The 20229-nt window shown below is 48.2% G+C and overlaps 8 protein-coding genes across 8 annotated transcripts; 4 read left to right on the forward strand and 4 right to left on the reverse strand.

Annotated features, from left to right (window-relative positions):
- Positions 1–360: 360 nt before the first annotated feature.
- On the forward strand, positions 361–2230 carry N7489_007126 (uncharacterized protein; the record flags this gene model as incomplete). The annotated part of the gene is made up of 5 exons (XM_056712876.1): positions 361–756; positions 818–1095; positions 1149–1667; positions 1722–1933; positions 1989–2230. 5 exons carry the CDS (start codon positions 361–363, stop codon positions 2228–2230), a joined length of 1647 nt encoding a protein of 548 aa, XP_056566591.1.
- A 722-nt stretch (positions 2231–2952) lies between these two features.
- N7489_007127 (zinc finger protein) lies at positions 2953–3904 on the forward strand (the record flags this gene model as incomplete). The annotated part of the gene is given in 2 exon segments (XM_056712877.1): positions 2953–3807; positions 3818–3904. 2 exon segments carry the CDS (start codon positions 2953–2955, stop codon positions 3902–3904), a joined length of 942 nt encoding a protein of 313 aa, XP_056566592.1.
- Positions 3905–4493: 589 nt separating this feature from the next.
- On the forward strand, positions 4494–5900 carry N7489_007128 (zinc finger protein; the record flags this gene model as incomplete). The annotated part of the gene is made up of 1 exon (XM_056712878.1): positions 4494–5900. The coding sequence occupies one exon, from the start codon at positions 4494–4496 to the stop codon at positions 5898–5900; it is 1407 nt and encodes a 468-aa protein (XP_056566593.1).
- A 668-nt stretch (positions 5901–6568) lies between these two features.
- On the forward strand, positions 6569–7809 carry N7489_007129 (putative endo-1,4-beta-glucanase; the record flags this gene model as incomplete). Its single annotated transcript, XM_056712879.1, has 4 exons — positions 6569–6755; positions 6821–7166; positions 7219–7393; positions 7462–7809. The coding sequence occupies 4 exons, from the start codon at positions 6569–6571 to the stop codon at positions 7807–7809; spliced, it is 1056 nt and encodes a 351-aa protein (XP_056566594.1).
- Positions 7810–8108: 299 nt separating this feature from the next.
- Positions 8109–9054, reverse strand: N7489_007130 (NPP1 family protein; the record flags this gene model as incomplete). The annotated part of the gene is made up of 4 exons (XM_056712880.1): positions 8109–8209; positions 8269–8595; positions 8676–8740; positions 8804–9054. The coding sequence occupies 4 exons, from the start codon at positions 9052–9054 to the stop codon at positions 8109–8111; spliced, it is 744 nt and encodes a 247-aa protein (XP_056566595.1).
- An 817-nt stretch (positions 9055–9871) lies between these two features.
- On the reverse strand, positions 9872–10865 carry N7489_007131 (5'/3'-nucleotidase SurE; the record flags this gene model as incomplete). The annotated part of the gene is made up of 3 exons (XM_056712881.1): positions 9872–10492; positions 10545–10639; positions 10694–10865. The coding sequence occupies 3 exons, from the start codon at positions 10863–10865 to the stop codon at positions 9872–9874; spliced, it is 888 nt and encodes a 295-aa protein (XP_056566596.1).
- A 606-nt stretch (positions 10866–11471) lies between these two features.
- N7489_007132 (putative ABC multidrug transporter) lies at positions 11472–16225 on the reverse strand (the record flags this gene model as incomplete). The annotated part of the gene is made up of 13 exons (XM_056712882.1): positions 11472–11570; positions 11628–12067; positions 12124–12283; positions 12345–12551; positions 12607–12749; positions 12979–13072; positions 13122–13268; positions 13772–14241; positions 14295–14694; positions 14756–15654; positions 15738–15873; positions 15923–15967; positions 16022–16225. The coding sequence occupies 13 exons, from the start codon at positions 16223–16225 to the stop codon at positions 11472–11474; spliced, it is 3444 nt and encodes a 1147-aa protein (XP_056566597.1).
- Positions 16226–16753: 528 nt separating this feature from the next.
- N7489_007133 (Zn(II)2Cys6 transcription factor) lies at positions 16754–19095 on the reverse strand (the record flags this gene model as incomplete). Its single annotated transcript, XM_056712883.1, has 6 exons — positions 16754–17287; positions 17337–17560; positions 17607–17905; positions 17958–18121; positions 18226–18922; positions 18980–19095. Coding segments are annotated over 6 exons (2034 nt in total), but the record flags the coding sequence as incomplete, so codon positions are not given.
- Between the last annotated feature and the right edge of the window lie 1134 nt (positions 19096–20229).

The following is a 20229-nucleotide window of genomic DNA, read 5'->3' on the forward strand; positions in this document are numbered from 1 at the left end:
CTTTTCGGCCATCGGGGTAGTATATCCCCGGATTCCCCAGCCTGGGGAGAAGATTAGCGTGGAATCTCCTCCTTTGCCAAGAAAACCGGGGAAAGAAAGGAGACGGAGCTGACTGCTTGACTTCGTTTAACTCGATTTGGCTTCGGGTCAATACGATGGACCTCGCTATTGGAAGCCCACCTGACTCGTACAACTCGTTCAACCGGAAATTCACCTTACATGTACTTAGGGCCTAGTTGAGATCCTGCATCCTGACAAGAAAGCGTGGTCTTTTATAAGTCCGAGTGGAAATCCCGACTTTCTGTCACTTTTGTCCCCTGTGAACTACCCTTTTTTCACCTGAATTTTTTCCACTTTGCCATGGTTGACGGCAAAGACGACCCCCAGCAGGGGATTGAGACAACCCCCGCTGAGGGCATCGAGGTGGTGCATAACCAGGACCGGAAAGTTGACATGGGAGAGTACGAGAACAAGCAAGACATCTCCCATGTCGAAAAGGTTCTTTCGGAATCCGATGACCTAGTAAAGGATAACATGGATATCACCCGTGTGGATAAGGAAATTCAAGCATATGCCGCCCACAGTCAGGTGGACATCGACGAGGAGACCAACAAGCGCCTCAAAAAATTGATTGACCGCCGTGTCCTTGTTGTCATGATTTGCACATACTTCCTACAGGCTCTGGATAAGGGAACCATGTCGTTTGCGGCAATCATGGGGATTAAGGATGACGCGCATCTGAATGATGGGCAAAAGGTATGCAACACTTGCTGTGCTTTCTCCTCCATCAACATACTAAGCCTATTCCTATCGATAGTACTCCTGGTTGACTACGTGTATTTACATCGCTGTCCTCGTCGTCGAATATCCCACAAATTGGATCATTCAAAGAGTCCCACTCGGCAAATACTTGGGCCTCAACATCATCCTCTGGGGTATGATTCTGGCACTCCATGCAGTCTGCAAGAATTTCACTGGGTTGGTCATCGTTCGTACCCTCCTGGGTATCTTTGAGGCTTGCTGTCAGCCCATTTTTGTGACTCTTTCCTCGATGTGGTATAAACGAGAGGAACAAGCCGCCACGGTAACCTACTGGTATGTGGACACTCGCCTACCAGAGAGATCATGTTAATCTGACGGTAAAATAGGTACATGATGAACGGTACACAGCAGATTGTCGGCGGCCTATTGGCATATTGCTTTACCCTTATTGGAGGAGACAAGGTTCTCAAGTCTTGGCAAGCACTTTTCCTGGCATACGGATGTCTCTCTGTCCTCTGGGGAGTCTTCGTCCTTTGGTGGATGCCCGACTCCCCTATGCGTGCGAAATGTTACAGCGAGGAAGATAAACGTCTTATGGTGGAACGTCTCCGTTCCAATCAGACAGGTATTCAGAACAGGACGTTTCATGCATACCAGATGTGGGAGGCTTTCCGGGATCCCCAGATGTATTGCTATTGTGCTGTTCAGATATTCACCACCCTCCCCACCAGTGGTCTAGGTGCATTCTTCGGTATCGTTGTCTCCGGCTTCGACTTTACCGTATTGCAAACTCAGCTGCTTGCTATGGTGTTGGGTGCTTATATCATTGTTGTTCTGTTGTCGTCCGCATGGCTGGTGAACAAGTTCAAACAGAACACTATCGTGATGTTGTGCTTCATTATTCCGTGAGTGTTTCTTTTTGTGTCGGTTTGCAGTGAGCCCAGGCTGACAATTCACAGGTCTTTCATCGGAACTATTGTCCTTATGACGGTCGAGAACACTACCTTACCCACCAAGGTGGGCCTTCTTATTAGTTACTACATCACCTTGTCATTCTGGTCGGCCCAAACTCTCACGTTATCGATGGTATCACGCAATATTGCTGGTCAAACCAAGAAGTCTACCGTGGTAGCTGCAACATTCGTGTCATGGGCTGCTGGTAACGCAATTGGTAAGTATTCCAGGTTCCCTGTGGAGAAGCTCAGTTCCCAGCTAACAAGTAACAGGTCCTCAAGTGTTCCTTGACACAGATGCACCGCGGTACCACACCGCCTGGAGTGTTCATCTAGCTTGCTATGCCTGTATGCTTTCCGCTGTTGTCTACCTCCGCTTCCATCTCAAGCGCGAGAACTCCAAGAAGGACAAGCTGTTGGCCGAGTCAGGTCTCAGTGCCGCAGATCCGACCCTCATTCATGCGTTCGAGGATAAAACGGACCGGGAGAACTTGAACTTCCGCTACGTCTACTAGATAGGGAAGTCAGTTGCGTTGGTATGCATGTACTTGCCGTCATCCTTATCTGTCTTCAATTATATCCACAAATATTTGTTCATGTCAAAAACTGCATTTTTCATATATAGATTTCCTAGTACCGCACATTTAACGTGTAAACCGCCGACCTATGAATTACTATGCGCGGTTAGCTTTGCCTCTTTGACTTTAGCCTCCTAACGCGCCGTCACGTAACCTCCCTTTAGTACCTATATATCGCCGAGAATATTTCTAGGGAAACGCTGTTTATTCAATGTTTCTACCTCGGGGCATAGTAATTTTCAATACTGTGACAACAATACATAGTTTCAATTAAGATTAGTCTATAGAGTCGTAGGCCTTACCAATAGCCATCGACAAAAAAAACCAGAAACAAACGTGGTTGTTGATATATCAAGTTATAAAATATCCCATTTACTATGTGTTTTGGGCTCCTGGGCTCCTGGGCTCCAGCGGCCTCACATGCGCAGCTCGCTTACCGGTTACGTTACCTAGCCCCTACGCAGGCGGTGTCGCAAATTGGCAGAAACCCCCATCCCAATCTTGCCTAGACATATATATGGTGTGCTCACTAGTCTGCTTTAGGCGTCGGTGCAGCCGATTACCAGTGTCATGGTTACATGGTCTCCTCCCTCCGAGCTGTTCATCGACTTCTCCCTTCTCCAAAATCACAAAGTCACAGAGAATCTATGAATACCACCATGGAAGAGACCAAAGAAATGGAAACCTTCACACTACACAAGATTGGGCAAGGTTTTTGCGGCACAGTCTGGGCTGCTGCACCGACAGGGCCCGCATTCAAAAGGGAAGATGGCGGGCCTACCCGATCTTTGAGGAACGACTTTGAGATGCACCAACGAGTGCTCCAAAGCTTTCAAGAATCAATCCAGTTACGCCCTCAAGTTCAAATACCAGCCTGCTATGATTTTATCAAGTCAACCGACCACATATGGTGGTCAGTGAACCAGCGAAAATTCCCACCAGGGTATACGCCATGCAATATCGTTATCTCTCAACGCATCCCGCCCTTTCCCGAAACTACAAGACGACTACTTATTAGCAACTACTGCCCAACAAAGATGGCACGGCAAATCCTTGATAGCGAGCCCGACAAAGACTGCTTGATCAGGCCATACCTAGGCCGAAGACGAACACAAAGGCCTCATTCTACGTCGAAATTCACCGCATTTTCTCTACGAAATTTTCCGCTCCATCTGGATCAAATGGAGTCACTCGGAGTCACCACCAGCGAAATAAATCAGTACGCAAGGGTGATGGCCGAAACTCTCGCGATGATGCATTGGATAAGCGAAATTGATGGAAACGACATCGAGTTTGTTCTTGCGCCTTCGAGCGGGAATGGTTTCAAAATGAAGTCCACTATTTTTGGGGAACATTCAATGTGGGTGTTAGACTTCGATTTATGCAGGAGGATGAAAATGGACTCAGAAGGAGTAGTACAAGCTGCTGCTGCATTTTGGCGCAATGATCCCTACTATCCCCGGCCAGAAAAAGACCCTTCACTCTGGAGTGTGTTCCGAGAACGCTACATCCAGGTTAGTGAAGCTTGCGGAAGTGAACCAGAAGCAGCGGAAAAGCGGCGAATCCTGTCGAGGCACTTTATTGACTTGGTGGAACAGGAGGGAAAGCTAAGAAAGGAAATGGAGAATCAAAAATCGAGTTCTGTTTATTGAAATGCTGTTATGCATGTGGGTCTTCATGTGGGTCCAGACATCGACCCCTCGCTAGTGTAGATAGTTGTGGGAGCTCGCTTCCTTTCCTCCTAATACAACTCGCTCCTCTCTGCTTTCTTGGCCTACACAGTAAATGCACCGTCTGAAGCATTTGATAGTCGGCACTATCCCTGAATGAAGACGCGCCAGGAATACCCAATGTTGATGGCGCAGCGAAGGCAAAACCATGATACTGCGTACTTACCACCTAGGGACATGGGCTCGTTGTGTATTAGTATTGGTGTAGGGTGTCGAATCTTGAAGTTCACAGGACCTTGAGCCACAGCAGGTGCTTGTCTGGGGTTATGTCATCATTGGTTCCTGCCGGCGCGAGCCCGAACCCAGTATTGGACTGCTTCATCTTTGTTTACGCAACCCATCTTGGACACAAAACACGCGTTTAAACTTGAGATTGAATTCTTGAAAACATTGATCCTCTACACCGCTTCTTTTATGAGTCTGAACCTTTGATTGAAGCTGTAACTGAGCGACCGGAGCTAGAATCCATCATGGCCAGTCGACGAGAAACACAGCAAAGCGACAACACAGTGGACTCGTGGACGAGCTCTCTCGTTTTTGATATGGAAGAAAACCTCCAGCTGGAGGAAAAGCTGAACAAGGAAGCTGAGACCCCTCAAGAACTCCTTCATCGACTCCTTTCAACCAAGTCCGCCGTATCAACCGCCTCATCGTTTGCTCAAAGCCGACAAGCAGCTATTGGAACAAGGGCTGCGTTTAGAGAAATTGGAACTGGCTCAATCGGCAAAGTTTTTGAGCAACCAGGAACCCCGTGGGCATTTAAGGTCTTGCTTATTGACCGGCACACAAAGCTATGGAACAACTACATTATCCACATCCGCATCCAGGAAAGCTTCGATGCACTAGGCAAAACGGCGGGTCTAGTTGAAGTACCCCGCGTATGCTGGTTTGCCAGCAAAGATTCAAATTTCTGGTTGGAGAACTTGGATTTATTTCCAAATGAATCGACATTTCCGCAGCGGCCACGCGAGGTCTTGTGCATGGAGCGAGTCTTCGCACTGCCTGAAAAGATCAGGCATGCTCTAATTGACGTGTTCTGCAACCCAGTAAATGCCGTGAAAGCAAAATCAGAGCCCAAGAATAAGGACTGTCTCGTGCGAGTCTTCCTGGGGCGGAGACGCTTCGGATCATTGCGTCCAGGGGGAAGCATGTTCTTCTCGCTCAGAAACTATAAGCTCCATCTAGACCAAATTCGAGAGCTCAATCTCGATGCTGCAGAATATGCAATTAGCATGGCCGATGCTCTTGCAGTTTTGCATTGGCACTCTAAGATTGATGCTATGGACATTGAATTTGTGTTAGGAAGTAGTCCTCTTGATCGAAATGCTGCGCGTCGGAGTCTGTCCCTCGAAGACGTGGAGAAGCTACCTCCTGGCACAAGCACCTATGAGCAAACCACAAATGTCGATCAAGATTACAAGAAAAGGACTGTTAGTCTTTGGCTCTTGGACTTCGACGCCTGTACCACCATTACCATGGATGATGAAGGAGTTCGCCACGCTGTGGAGGCATTTTTACAGACCGAACCCTATTGCCCCCGACCTAATTCGCAGGATGAATATGCCCGGGACTTATGGACAATGTTCTCCCGGCGATATGTTGCAACTGGCGAGAAAATCACAACAGGTGCAGCGTGGCAAAGCTTACCTGCAAAGTTCATTCAGGGAATTACGGACAGGCTGTCAAATCAATCGGGGCAGTCGGAGGCTATTGAGAAGGGCCCGGTTCCCCCAAGGAATAACCAAGGCCCAGCTCAGCCCCGCGGAGATCAGGCCGGCCAGCAGGCCTTTAGAAGCAATGCGCCTGAGAGAAGAGGAGGACGGCAGCAAGGGAGGGGTCCCAAGTCAGGTGGTGGCAGAAGGGGTAACAGGGGGTAAATTTCATTCTTCCTGAAAGTATCCAGGCACTGTGCCGCGTATATTCCCTCAAACGCAACTTATCAATAGCTAAATGGCTCCTCCATCTTGACATTGTCCTGCCTCGTCTTGAGCAATATCTTTCAACACCAATACCCGACCATGTTTCAACAGCGCATTTACACGAATGGTGCCAAGGGCGCCTAGCGACACTTGGGATGGGCCAGCGTGTCAGGTTCTCTTCGAAAATATCACAGCTCCATGCGCCTGACCCCTCATTGTGTTTTATAGTTTCCTTCTTTTTGATGGATTTAGATCCTGAGCTATCTCGACACGGAATCGGCGCGACCTCCGTTGGTGGCGTTTTGATTTCCCGTGAAACTGCCCCGGGGCCTGTCGTTCACTATGCAGAATCATATATTTAGTTCTCCTAAACTTGCGTATAATGTGTCCGATTGGTTTCATTTCTCGTAATTACGATTCACAATCCAAGGCAGTTGAGGAGTATCGACCAGCAAGCGAACACATGAAACTGTATTATCCTCTCGACCAACTATAAATATGGCCGTTGCGAAGGTCCACTGCAGAGGGCAAGAAACAGCTCCGACTTTTGCTACCCACTTCTCACCCAACATATCTATTTCTTTCAGATTAAGCCTGCCTAACCTGCTTCTTCGAATACAACCGCAATGTATAGCCTCCTCGGTCCAGCTCTGTTTGGGTCTCTCGTTGCGGCCCATGGTCACGTCACCAACATCGTTATTAATGGTGTCTCCTTCGACGGATGGGACATAAACAGTGATCCTTATGCGCAAACTCCTCCAGTTGTGGTGGCTTGGGGTACCCCAAACACTGCCAATGGCTTCATTGCTCCGGGTATGTTATGTCATTGTTGTCCTCCTTTACCAAACCCAATTCCCTTTCTAACTTTGTAAAACAAGATGCCTACGAAACCTCGGATATTATCTGCCACCTCGATGCTACTAATGCCAAGGGGCACGCAGTCGTAGCTGCCGGTGACCGAGTCTTTCTTCAGTGGACCCCGGACTGGCCAGTATCGCATCATGGCCCGATCGTTGATTACCTCGCTAGTTGCGGTGCGAGCGGGTGTGAAACTGTGGATAAAACCACCCTTGAGTTCTTCAAGATCGACGGTGTCGGACTGGTGGATGGAACAACTGTCCCTGGCTTTTGGGCCGATGATCAGCTCATAGCCCAGGACTCAGGATGGATGGTCGAGATTCCTTCCAGTATCGCACCTGGACATTATGTCTTGAGACATGAAATGTACGTAGGCTGTTATATTCCTTTAGAAGCTTGCGCTAACCTTACTGCGAAGGATCGCACTCCATGGTGCAGGCACTGAGGGTGGAGCCCAGAATTATCCACAATGCTTCAACCTACAAATCACCGGCTCGGGGTCAGACAAACCACCAGGTGTCTTGGGTACTGATCTATACCGTCCAACTGATCCTGGCATCCTTGTGAACATTTACACATCCCTGTCAACATACGTAAGTGATTACTCGATGCTGGGGGTTCGCCCATGTTCCTGTCCACTCGATTGCTAATATCACTTCAGATTGTCCCAGGACCAACTCTTTACAGTGGTGCTGTCTCAATTGTTCAAACCACTTCGGCAATTACTGCTTCTGGCACGCCAGTGACAGGGACAGGTGGTGCTACCGGCGGCACCACTACAACCACAACCTCCAAAGCCTCCACCACGACACTAGTGACTACCACCAACGCTGCCACTACTACCAGTAAAGCCACCACAACCACCGCCCCCAGTGGGGGCGGAGCAACCCAGACTCCCTACGGACAGTGCGGGGGAAGCGGTTGGACAGGAGCAACTGCATGTGCGTCCCCAGCAGCCTGTTCTTCGTTGAACCCATGGTATTCTCAGTGTGTTTCAACTGCCGCTTGAAGGAATCTAACCTACGCGCCATTTCATTGCTCTGAGGCCTCAGTTGAGTGATACATGTGTATACAGTCTGGAGCGGAGGAGCGGGCTATATATACAAGTTGGTCGCTTGTTCTAGTCACGTATATGGTCTTTATCCAAACCTACGGAAATTGATTGTTGTCACCATTGCAAACACAACTAGAAATGTAGTGCATATGTAGTGTATTTCATAAGCGACCTAAATATATACCAAGTAGGCGACTTCGTAACGACTTCTTCTTGAACTCATGCCTCCAGTGGGTCATTCCTGACCCTCGAGCTCAGAATGTCGCCTCTGCCAGGTTGGCAGCAAAATTGGCCTCTTTGAAGGGCACATTCCCTGATCCAAAGTCCGTTGTGTCCAAAGCATTTTGCACGACCGCTGAACGTTCCAGGTCAGATTGGGCTTCGAGTCATCAGGGGCCGATCTAGGTAACTTACTGGACATTGACTCCCAAGCAACCAACGGCTGTGTACCGCCCACGGTAGTAGTCAGGCCGAGAGAATGGTTAACCGGCCAAACGGATTCGTACTTGATCAGAGCTGAAGTGCCATCAAGAGTATAGCCGTCTGTGCTGCAATTCCATTCACCATGTGCCGATGGACAAACGGCCAGGATGTTCGAGGCAGAGGTACTTGTGCTGTCGGAAAGCCAGATAATAACCCCTTCCCAATCGTGGCGATGGCCGAGTTCAGTCGAAGGGGAATCCTTGGGGAAATACCAGGAATACATCAGGGCATAGTGGCCACCCGATGTAGCGGATCTCACTGTGAATCGCAAAACGGAGACCCGTTAGTCAATATATCCTGGGCTATTTAAGGAATACTACCGAAGAAACGAAACTCACCATATATTTGTCCTGTGCTCTTACTGCATTCACCACTCGAGTTCCCTGTTGGGTTGAGACCCTCACTATATCACAATATCAGATTTGAAGGTCTAGAAATCCTTGAAAGAAGTAATTTCCCCACTCACTTGGTGTTTCCGGCTGCATCCACGCCCGGGAATGGCACGCATCCATTGACAACCTTTAGCTTTGGCTGGTAGGCCAAATAGACGTCGCCGACGGCACCGGACGGAACGGTTTGGGGCAGTCCGACAATTTCGTGGTTGCCAACTGTTCCTCGACGTACCAGATTAACCGGGCTAGCCGTCACAGGCAGTGCAATAAGAGCAGTCAGTCCAGCAACAAGTCGAGGAATCATATTGAAATGGAAAGCAGGCATAGTGTGCTATGGACAAAAGGTCTTTCTTCGGAATATTTATATTGCACGGAGTACTTTGTACAAGGACAACATTGTATGCATTCCATTCGATCGGCATGGCTACATTGTCGCCTTGTCGGTAGGCCCGCTTCCTTCGGGGAGTTTCGTCCGATACTAACGGCCTTCAGTCCCGATGAAGTATAGTGGGTGATAGCAGAGACCATCGTGGAACTTTAAATCTGCGCAGAAAAGCGAATCACCGGGGCCTGTCGATCCCACGGGCCAAAAGCAATCTAATCGGTTTCTCCGACGATAATGTCTCAGTCCACCAGTTAAGGGATTTCTCCGCTCAAGCTGCTATCTATCCTCAATTGAAGCTGACTAGTGTGGATTTTAATATATTTCACATGCGGTCCGGCTAAAAACTTAGGATATCACAATGCCTTGGTCTACTCCGTATGAAAACAATTAGAAGACCTTTTCCTTGCCTAATTCTCTTCAGGTGAAAGGCTCTAGGGAGTTCAAACGAGTCTGCTCATCAAGATCTAAATATTTCTGGCTCTTATCAACCGCGATAGACAAACAGTGAGATAAAATAAAATGGTGGTTGCCCAGATATAAATGTAGAATATAGCGCATCTACTACGGTGTTTTAGGGTGGCCAGCTCATATGAAATACATTATACGATATACAGTAGCGAGTTTTATATGCACCCCTTGCATTGATCTAATAATCTCTTGCACAACACGCCTTGGCTAAATATAACACGTGGTGGATCATCAGGAACGGGATCTGCATGGTTCTTCACACCGGCGTTTTTTACACCAATCACACCAATCACGGAAGACAAGTCAACAAATTTCCCAGCTTCTTCAAAACAACCCCCTGCATCTCAGCGTCGGCATCCTTCTTCTCGGATGCAATCCCAACCGAGACACTTGCATAGCAACCAGACGCTAGCGAGACTTCCAATTCGCTTGGCAATCTCGAATCACCGCAGGTACTCACGTCATCATCAGTAATCAATGGAACTGCGAGGTGGATGCGGGAGAGGACGAAAGAGAAATCGGCCGGACTTGCGCATTCGTCAGTAACCTTTCCGAAATTGACGTTCAGGAAAATGTCATCCGGTAGGTATGGCTTGCCAGCAGCAATAACCTGGTTTGTCAGGTTGGTAGCCAAATCGGCATAGACCTCGCTGTAGGCAGGGCGCGGGCTATCCCATGAGGTCGGGGAGCCACTAGCACTGGAGAAGGCAAGAGCGGGAATTCCATTCTGTGCAGCATAGGTGGCGGCGCCCACTGTCCCGGAGAAGTAATTGACGATGTCAATGTTGCTGCCGACATTTGGACCTGTGACGGCCAATTCTGGAGCACCGTTGAAGAATTTTGGGCCGCTCGTCTCAATGCCGTATTTGATTGCGGTCACTGGGTAGCTATTGACATACCCAATTCGGGGCTATTTACACGATCAGTCTGTCGTTCCGATAACTAGTGAGTAAAATACTGACCTCCGAAGAATTAAATCCCACTGCCGGACTGCCAGATGGGCAGCTGTTGAACTGGCATGGCTCAGTCAAGACCGTCGGCTCTTCGTCCTTTGAGCCTGCAGTGACGCATCAATAAAAGAGCGGAATGTAGATGAAGGCATAACACATACCCTTGCCGCTCTGGTTTTCGGCGGGCGCAGATACCACAACTGAGTGGTCTGCGGCTTGTAGGGACTCGAAGAAAGCGCGGATGTTCGCTTCCGCCCAGCCATCATCATTGGATGAGATGATGTTGACCGCACTAGCGGCCAGAGGGAAGAGCGCAACAATGTCAAACCGCATATTGAAGACTTCCAGAGGGCTGATACAGTGTAGAACCAGAGGCTGCTTGGGCCTTTTTATATTTCTGTCATTGGTCTTTCCGTACAGCACGTGGGTGTCGATCTCCCTGGCTGTTGGTGAACTCGGACGTACCGCGGGATCCGCAATGTTAACGGCTCGGCTCAAACCCCACGAACAGAAATCGAAGTGGTAGATCATCTCCAGTCACTTTTAGCTCCTAGGCATCCGGAAATTTATAGATTATTGTGTTACTTCTGCATATTTCCAAGACATGAGATGGTTTAGTATAGATTAAATACCCATCCAAATACCCATCCAAATATGAGTAAAGAAACAATGTGATTAACAGACTGGATAAGAGGCTATGGAAGAGAGAAAGTCAAAATATAAAAAGAAAAGAAAAAAAGGATCTATCTAATGAGGCCCTGGACGAACACAGTGACCCATGGCTGCTAATAAAAATGTAGTAAATGCGGAGGGAAACGATCCAGGGAAAGAAGGGATGGAATAGGGGCTGTCATTGTAATTGCAGAAGTTGGAAGCAATATATGAATCATGCCGGTGTCAGCTTCACTAAGGCCCTATACTCAGCTCGGTGCCAATCGTTCATTCGGAACGGGCGCTCTTCGTCTTCTTGCTTCTGAGCTTCATCATGAGGAACACCAACGAGTACGATGAGATACAGAACAGAGCGGTGATACCCGTCTAAAAACAATCAGTTAGCATGGAAATCTCTGCCATGTCAAATCAGGGTATACTCACATCTCTCCACGAATAATATTTCTCTTGAAGATTAAACGTTTTAGCGTAATCCGAGCCTTGGGAATACGGACAGAATGAACATGTCCCAGTCGAGTTCCCATCAGCTAGGTAACCACTCTGCGTGGCGAGGAAATCGGCCATGTATTGGCCGCAGGTCTGGCCAGGCGGTGCGGTGAACTGCACAAATTCCGACGGTTCACACTTGACCTTGACATCCCAGATTACTTCGCCAAACAGCCCACCAACCAAGTAGTTGAAAGGGTCCAGGTAGTAAATCCAGTATCGCCAAAATGGCTGCATTTGGGAATAAGGAACAACCACGCCGCAGAAACTGACCAAGCCGGCACCGATCAAGACGGGGTTCATCACAGCGGCAAAATACTCGTTCGGTGCATATGCTGCAATTGCCTGGCCAATTGACGTGTATAGGAGCTCATAGACTGTCCTGGTGTTAGATACTCGAATCAATCCTCCCTGGACGCTTGGTGTGACTCACAAATCATCTGAAGATAGACATGTCCGGAAACACTGGGCTCCACCGGAAGTCCCGCTGTGAAGTACCAACATGCAAAGTATAATGTGGCGCAAATAATAAGGTATGGGATCTCGGTCAGAGTCTGCGCTCCAATAAATGCGCTCCAGTGATAGGTTTTGGACTAAACGGAAACTAGGCTTAGCGATACTTGTATGCCAGTAGGGTCCCACTAGGGCACTGACCTTTTTCTCTCTGGTCTCAAAGATATCACGGCTATGCAGGAAGAACGGTTGCATTTGGTTGATACAGCCGGGGGCGACGAAGATGAAGTTGAAAATCGCGAAAAGTCTCAATTGAAGGGAGAAAGTGCCGTTTCCGATCTTCCAGAAGGTGAATCCACTGAAAAGGGCGGCGAAAATATGGAGAAAGATTTTGTTCCACATGTAATCCTGAGCCAATGTTAGCTTTTGCAAATTTATTTCATATGTTATGGTAGCGACGTACTGGTGAGCGCCAGATATGAATACTCAGGCGCTTAGAAACCGTCTTGAATTGGAACCAGTGCGAGGTCGCAAAGTCAGCAGTATCTTCAACATAGTCGGAGTCATCTTTGCTGGATTCGTTCAGTGCATCAAGTTGGGAGAGTGCTTGCTTGCGCTCTTCTGACTGGTTCCAGATTTCGACCCAATCCTTTTGTTCTGTAGTACCACCTCCTTGAACGACATCAATGATATGCTCTGCTGGGTTGGCATCCGGAGGGCACGGTGCTCCGTTCCGATTGAAGTAGTCCAAGATCTTAGTTGAGTCCTTGCCAGCTGTAATCACAAATCGGTTATTAGGTGTCTGATCTTGCCTGCCTCAAGATTAAAAACTCACTTTCTCCGAAATATGTCATTCTTCCGCCCTTGGCTAGTAAAAGAAGACCGTCAAATGCGTCGAATAGCACCGCAGATGGTTGATGAATTGTACACTAACACATTAGCACGATGCAAATGTATTGTAACATATTGAGAACTTACCAACACGGCTTGACCGCCATCGACCAGTTTGCGAAGGAAACGCACAATGTTAAATGCACTTTGCCCATCAAGGCCGGAGGTAGGTTCATCCAAAAACAGCAATGTGGGCTTCGCAACAAGCTCAACGCCCAGGGTCACGCGTTTGCGCTGTTCGATGCTGAGTCCAGCTCCAGGCACTGTGAATTATTAGTATAGCTGTCTACTGTCATCAAAACATCAAACATACCGCCAATGAGTGCTTCGCTGATATCACGCAACTCCAAAAGGTCAATTATATGTTCGACATAAGCGATCTTTTCTTCGTGTGGAACCGTCGCTGGCTGGCGAAGAACGGCCGAAAATTCCAACGCTTCCTTGACGGTGGCTGTCTCGAGATGCACATCCATTTGTTCACAGTAACCAGTAGTTCGCTGGAAGCTGATTCCAACTGGGCGGCCATCAATCAATACCGATCCATAGATCTCTCCGCTATCCTTGCGCTGAGCAAGCACATCCAGCAATGTTGTTTTTCCGGCCCCAGAAGCTCCCATAAGGGCAACTAGGTTTCCAGGTTGGACAAATCCAAATACCTTGTTCAGAAGCTGTTTCTTCTCACCGTGGAAAGGTACATGGTAGTCAAGGTCTTTCCATGTAAAGGTCGATTGCTTGACCGAGCCCAAAAGTGGGCCAACGTCTGCCTGCTTCGGGGACTGTGTCTTCTCGCCCTCTTCCTTTCCACGAGTTTTCTCGCTCCCTCGCTTGTAAAGCAGAACAGATGATCCACTTTGGCTGTTCCGGAGTTCAAGGCCGAGGGAAGTCAGAAAGATGAAGAAAACCCAAAGTCCAATGAGAATACCAAAGCTCCTCCAGATGTGATGGGGTGAATAGCTGTATTGCTCCTGAATGTATTTTGCCCCATCAATAATACCATGATCGTCACTTCCAAGGACTGAACATCCACGGTGAACAGACGCTGAGCTAGAGTATCCAGGCCCGTATGGCAGATAGTCGGGTTCTATGCAAGTTAATTTGCGTCCAACAAACTCATTGGCCATCAGTGCCTCGAATGCATACGATCCCGGATTGAGGTAGAAGATCCAACGGAACCACACATGCATCTTTTGAAATGGGATAAGATATCCTACGACTTGTCAGTTCGGAATTCTTCGCATCAACGCTATATTCAATACTCACCTCCATAGACAAAGAATACGGTGGACAGCAAGCCGGATATTTTGGATGCATTTCCAAATTGTTTGCATACAGCGCCAACAGATCGGAATAATTGTACGAAACACAATGTCTGCGCAATAATGATTATCCAAAAGGTGAAGAACTTTCCCGCGTCCATTTGAAGAGCAGCCATGAAGTAAAGGATGATCGAGAAGCATGTCACCTGGAACATCACAACTGGGACATCAGTTATAGCGTTAGCAATGGCAAAAGCAGTAGGACGGTAGAAGCCAAATCGCTTCTGACGAGAAAGAATTGGCCGGCCCATAAAGGATGCAGTCGTTTCGGACAGACTCTCAAGGAGGAAATATAACACTGGGAAAAAGCAAACACCAGGCCGTAAGAATATTGAGCTTGAATCCTTGCAGTTTAACCTGTCAGCTTGGTTTTTAACGGTCTCGGGTCAAGGGCCTTTTAATTACCTCTCGCATGTTATAGAACAAGCTTCCACAGACGAGGGCCTGGATTAAGGCTGACCCAACCTTCACAAATAGCGAGAGCTTATCACCCCAGATAACTTGAAACTGACGGAGAGCACAAGCGGCAATCTGGTCCCAGAGATTTGCTGTATAAACACTGCTGTTCCGAGGAATATGCTGTTTGCGCTTTTCACTGGTTACTGCCAGCTGGAGGTCTTCAGCTTCGTAGCTCAGCTTCTCAGGGTCCACGATAGAGCACATTTGATCTTTGCAGATTGAGCTGTTCTGATAACAGGTTTCAAAGTCCTCTGGTGTATTGGGCACCTTCTCTTCCCAGCCGGATCTGATTGTGCGTTCGGTAACGACAGTGACTGAAGTAAGGAAGTCTGCGATATTGGCACCCTTGGGACAGATGAAACCAAGATCTTCGAAGTATTTCCTTGCAATTCGACGAGGGCCGTAGTAAGTGACACGACCTTCAGCCAGAACAAGGACCTTGTCGAACTGGTCATAAATACCGTTGCCGGCTTGGTATGTAGTGGTAATGATTGTCTTGTCGTTTCGGTCCGCTTCCCGTCTGAGCATTCGAGCAAATTCTACCGCTGATTTCGAGTCCAGTCCTCGAGTGGGATTGTCCCACATTTGGACTGGACTTTGCCCAGCCAGGACCTCAGCAAGGGAAACGCGCTTACGTTCACCTCCGGACACGCCTCGGATGTACTCGTTTCCTACCAAATTCTTCTTCGTATGTCCGATTCCAAGTGACTCCAGAATCTCATCGCGATGATCCTGCACGAAGTCCTTACGGTTTCTCAGATGCTCCGGGCGCTCGTTGGGAACCTTGTTTCGAAGGGCAAACTTCATTGTGCGGTTGACGGTGAGTGTTGGGAAATGAACGTCGTCTGATATTAGCGCAGTTAGCATTAAGGTCCATAGATTCAAACTTAGGACTGCTTGCCTTCGTTGTTGAACATTATCTGCTGACGGAACTTTTTGGCACCCTTGTGATCCATGCTTCCGTAGTTGGTTTCGCCAGTGACTTCATCGAAACTATCCCGATCATTGGAGAGGACTCGAAGAAGGGAAGTGCATCCGGATCCTGGGCGTCCCAGCACAAGAAGCTATATGGGTTAGTTACCACTTTACTGTTCTCGGGTTCTGGAAGCATACCATTTCCCCAGGCTTGACCTGACCAGCAACATCCTTGAGGATCGTCTACAAGTTAAGTCAGCATATGATAACTGCATGTTAATGGTTTAATATGCCCACCCTTTTTGGGCGGTCGCCACGCTTCAGCAGCGCTCCGACTTGTCGCGGGTCCACCTCTGACCATAAAGTGCTTCCCAAAGCAGCATCCGGTGCCGTGACTCGGACATTTAGATCGCGGAAGGTAACTGTCAGTCGTTTACGGATCTGGTCGTCGCCGTGTTCCAAATCGACCGGGGTTGTTGTGCCGGACGATGGAGTTTCCATGACGGAGGTGTATGTTCCAAATCAAAAGAACGGTGCTGGCAACGGTACCAATTAAAGTGAGATTGGAGGAAAAATAACATGATGTTGAGGCGTGGAAGAACTCTTATATTGAGGATTTCATTATCGCATCTATATTTTAAATCCATATTTCCGGGAGTGGGTCGTAGTTATCAGATCATATCACGTATGTATCGGTGTGGCGGAATTCATAAATAGGGGATATGCCTTAAGGCACATGAAATAACTGCAAAAACTATCGTGTTAGCGAAGATATCGCCGGTGTGAGTCGCTCGGAAATATATGTACGGATATATAAGTGACCCACTCGGCCAGGAGCGGCCGTTCATTCGTTGGGTTTCTATTTCTGCACCTTCCAGAGCTTCGATTAGATCCACCATTCGGATATAGCCCTAAAGATCTGCACCCATTAAGCAAGTCCGTAGATGACGGGGCCTGATGGAGACCAAATGGATACAGTATGAAGAAATTTTATTCAAGGTTATGAAATTGCCTGGTGCAAGGCTCCCATCAAAGCGCCGCAGCATCATTCGACTGATAGACCGAAAAGAAGGCGTCCAGGTCCATGGTAGAGAAATCGAAATCCCAGCCCATGTCAGACTGGGTGAAATCAAGCAGGTCTTCCCCGGAGCCAACGGAGCCTCCGGTCTCTGGGTTTCCAGGCTTTTCTAACTGTGGGAGATTCCAAGGAGACGTCAGTATACCAGGTGGCATTCCTAGTGACTGGCTCTGAGAAATTGCAGGGTTGTTGAGCAGCGCGGAAGTAAGGCCTTGTTGTATGGCCGTCCGTTCCGGGGGCACAATGCGACCCCCAGTTGTTGATAATACAGGTACCCATTCGTACGATGGATTAATATTGTGAAGCACAGTCTGTATGGCTGAAATTGAGCTTGCGATCGGGTCCCCAGCTCGCATGGTTGACAAGGTTTGCAATGATGCATAAACCCATGGCAGATAGACAGGCGCGACATCCGGGTTATGAATGAACTCGTAAATGAGAGTAAAAACAGAATTGCCGAAAAAGAAACCATGGTATCGCAATTCCTACAATTTTGTTAATGGAAGTTTCTATACAAACGTTTGGTCTATTTACCAGAACAAGATTATTGACTCTTGAAGCTTCACATAAGTGATGCAGTGTTTTTTGAGCGGCAGTGATGGCATGATTGCAGGCTTCGTTGAGCCAAGAAGGGGTTTCTCTAGGGCGATTGGTGACATTGGCACTGGACTGGTTGGGTGCGATATTCCTCTCGCGCTGCCAATGGCCGCGAAATATCACGAACGGGCGAAATGTAAGAAGTAGGGTATGATAGTATACTAGGTCTTGTCAGTGGAGTAGACAATGTTTCAACTGTTGACTTACGGGTAATGAAGATTATTTGCCGAACCCCAAGGGATCCCGCCTGGATGTGATCATCAAGCCCAACACCCAAAGCTTGTTGTACATGTGGTTCATGGCCACGGATATCATCCGCAATGGATCGAGCGACTCGCCACATGTGCAGAAGAGACTCATGCCGCTGGCCATATATCTCATTAACAGACCGACTCATGCTTTTGCAAAGCTGAACCAACAATCGGATAAATGGATCCTGCGCGTACTCGATCGCGACATCTTTAAGGGAAAGGGAGCTAGGACGCCCCACATGGAAGCAGAACCAGCTACATGAAGTTAGAGAGTTCACCGTAGATCGGAGTGAAAGGGGTGATGTACGTTTCGAATATGTAAAGAGACCAGAAGGTAACCCGTCTTTCTTCGATGTTTTCCGGGGTTTGATCAACATCATTGGGCACATCCTTATGCAGACCTGCTGATAAGGCTTTGCGACAAGCAGAACCCAGATGCAGGAACACTGAGTTGGGCCGAGCTTGTTCGTTCTGGTAATTGGCGTAAAGCCTATGTTAGTCTGGTAGCAAGATAGAAGGACAAGGTAATAGGGACTTATCATGAGAACTGAGATTTGAATAGTCTGAAGGTTCACCACGTCATCGAATGCTGTCAACGAAGCCTTGACGCGCTCGAACAGCACATCACCCCAGGCGAAATGTTCCGTGCCAAGTGCCGCGGTCGCCATGGCAAGAAGAACGATCGCTCTGGTGAGAGCACCTAAATGTTCTGTGGGCGAGGAACTATACAGTCGATTCAGACATTGCTCATAATACATCTTGGGACGATATGGCATCAGATGGTAAAAGCTGGAGAGAAATCGCGATAGAAAGAGCTTGGCCAGGTCGTATGGCAGGAACATCGTAGACAACTCCCCTGTCCCGAGGGACTTGATACTCTCGTGAATGTCTGGGGTTCCGAAAAAAATGCGACGAAAGCTAAACAAGTCCAAGCCAGCCCCAGCTTCCTCAACCCCGCCAGATGGTTCAGGGTGAGAGGTAGAATTGGAGATGAGATCTCGGTAGATATGTTGCATGAGCGAGAAATGAGAGGTTGGGCCATAGTATAGCTGCATCTGACATGATGGCGATGCCATATGTGTTGCAGATACACTATTTGGGAAGTCATTCATAACGGAGGCTGTGTGCTGCCCCGATGGCGGGACTCCACTTGAGGAGGCTTGACGAGGTGAATTCCGCTCGCCGGCTTCTTCATACTCATGTTTCTTCCGACGATGGCGAATATAGTCTCTGTATATACAGGGTGTATTGCGCAATTGGCAAGTTTTGCACCTGTTATTATATTAGCCTGATGTATTCACTATCCGAACATAGATCGAAAGATCTCACGGGGTCAGGCCATTGCATTTGATTTTACGTTTGCGGCATTCCTGGCAAGCGCGAGGGATTCGCCAAGCGGGTTGGGCTTTATCCGACGCCTCAGACATGGATAAATATGTATGGCAGTCTCACAGAACTCCTGTCAGTGCAGTTCATCCGTTTAATCCGAGAAAATCATCCGTCTATATCCGAGTCACGTGGTGGTTTGTCATCACTACCCTGCCCAAACCTTCGAGTCCCCACGTTTTCTGATCAGGAAGGCGGTATCAAAGTCGTCCAAACAACCTTGAAGCTAGCCAATATTCTTCCAGAACACAACCATTTAGTCCATATTCTTGAAGGTTGCCGGAGTAGTCTACGGGCTCGTCCTTATTTTCCTTCGGCAATGATAATGGCTGACGTGGGGAGTCGAGGTTCATGCACTCAGTCTTACGCGCATACCTAGCTCTCCCGTAGGAAATTAGGTCGACGATTTCGCTCGAGCCGACAATACATGTTAAGCCTCTTCATTTTTCTGCTTTCACCCAGTAAGGAACTATTTCGACCTAGGTTCACATATCGAATTCCTACATACCTACCCTGCGACCTCCGAGTTAGGACGGGAATGCCAGAATAAGACCAAGGATAGAGCCTAGATCTAGGATAATCCGAGCCAGGACAATCCGAGCCAGGATAACCCGAGCCAGGATAACCCGACCTGAGACGAAACTGGTTAAATTCTCGAAATGTTATCGAGAATCACATAACGGAACTGAAAGGCGATCGGGTTGACTATAGAAGACACCTACCTAGCTAGGTACCTAGGTACCTACCTACATGGAGGTAATACTCTTCCTAAAGACAACTCATCGCCTATCCTTACATACATACATATCTAGCCAATCAATATTCTTGGTCTGCAGGCCAATCTTTATTTCCTTAACAATATCTTATACATTCCACATCTTTAAGACGCAAGAATTCCCATCCCGTACTCCGTACACTCTTGAGAAAAACATCAAATCATCCGACTAGAGCAGCTTCGGACCAGCTTCGGGAAAATTTCCGATCCGACGACCTATCACCGCGATGCTCTAAGCCATGCTTCTTGGAAGACTTGGCGTTTTGGAGAATCACAACTCCTCACACATTCCGGGGTTATGGTTGGTCAACATGACGCCTAAGAGATAGTCGGATGAGGCAGTCGGCATTTCCTGTAGACTGTACCTAGGCTAGCTACCTTGTAATTCATCCGGAGATCCCCACAAAACCAATGATAT

Source organism: Penicillium chrysogenum, assembly GCF_028827035.1.
Source record: "Penicillium chrysogenum strain IBT 35668 chromosome Unknown utg000004l_segment0_segment0, whole genome shotgun sequence".
In the NCBI taxonomy this organism is placed as follows: Eukaryota; Fungi; Ascomycota; class Eurotiomycetes; order Eurotiales; family Aspergillaceae; genus Penicillium; species Penicillium chrysogenum.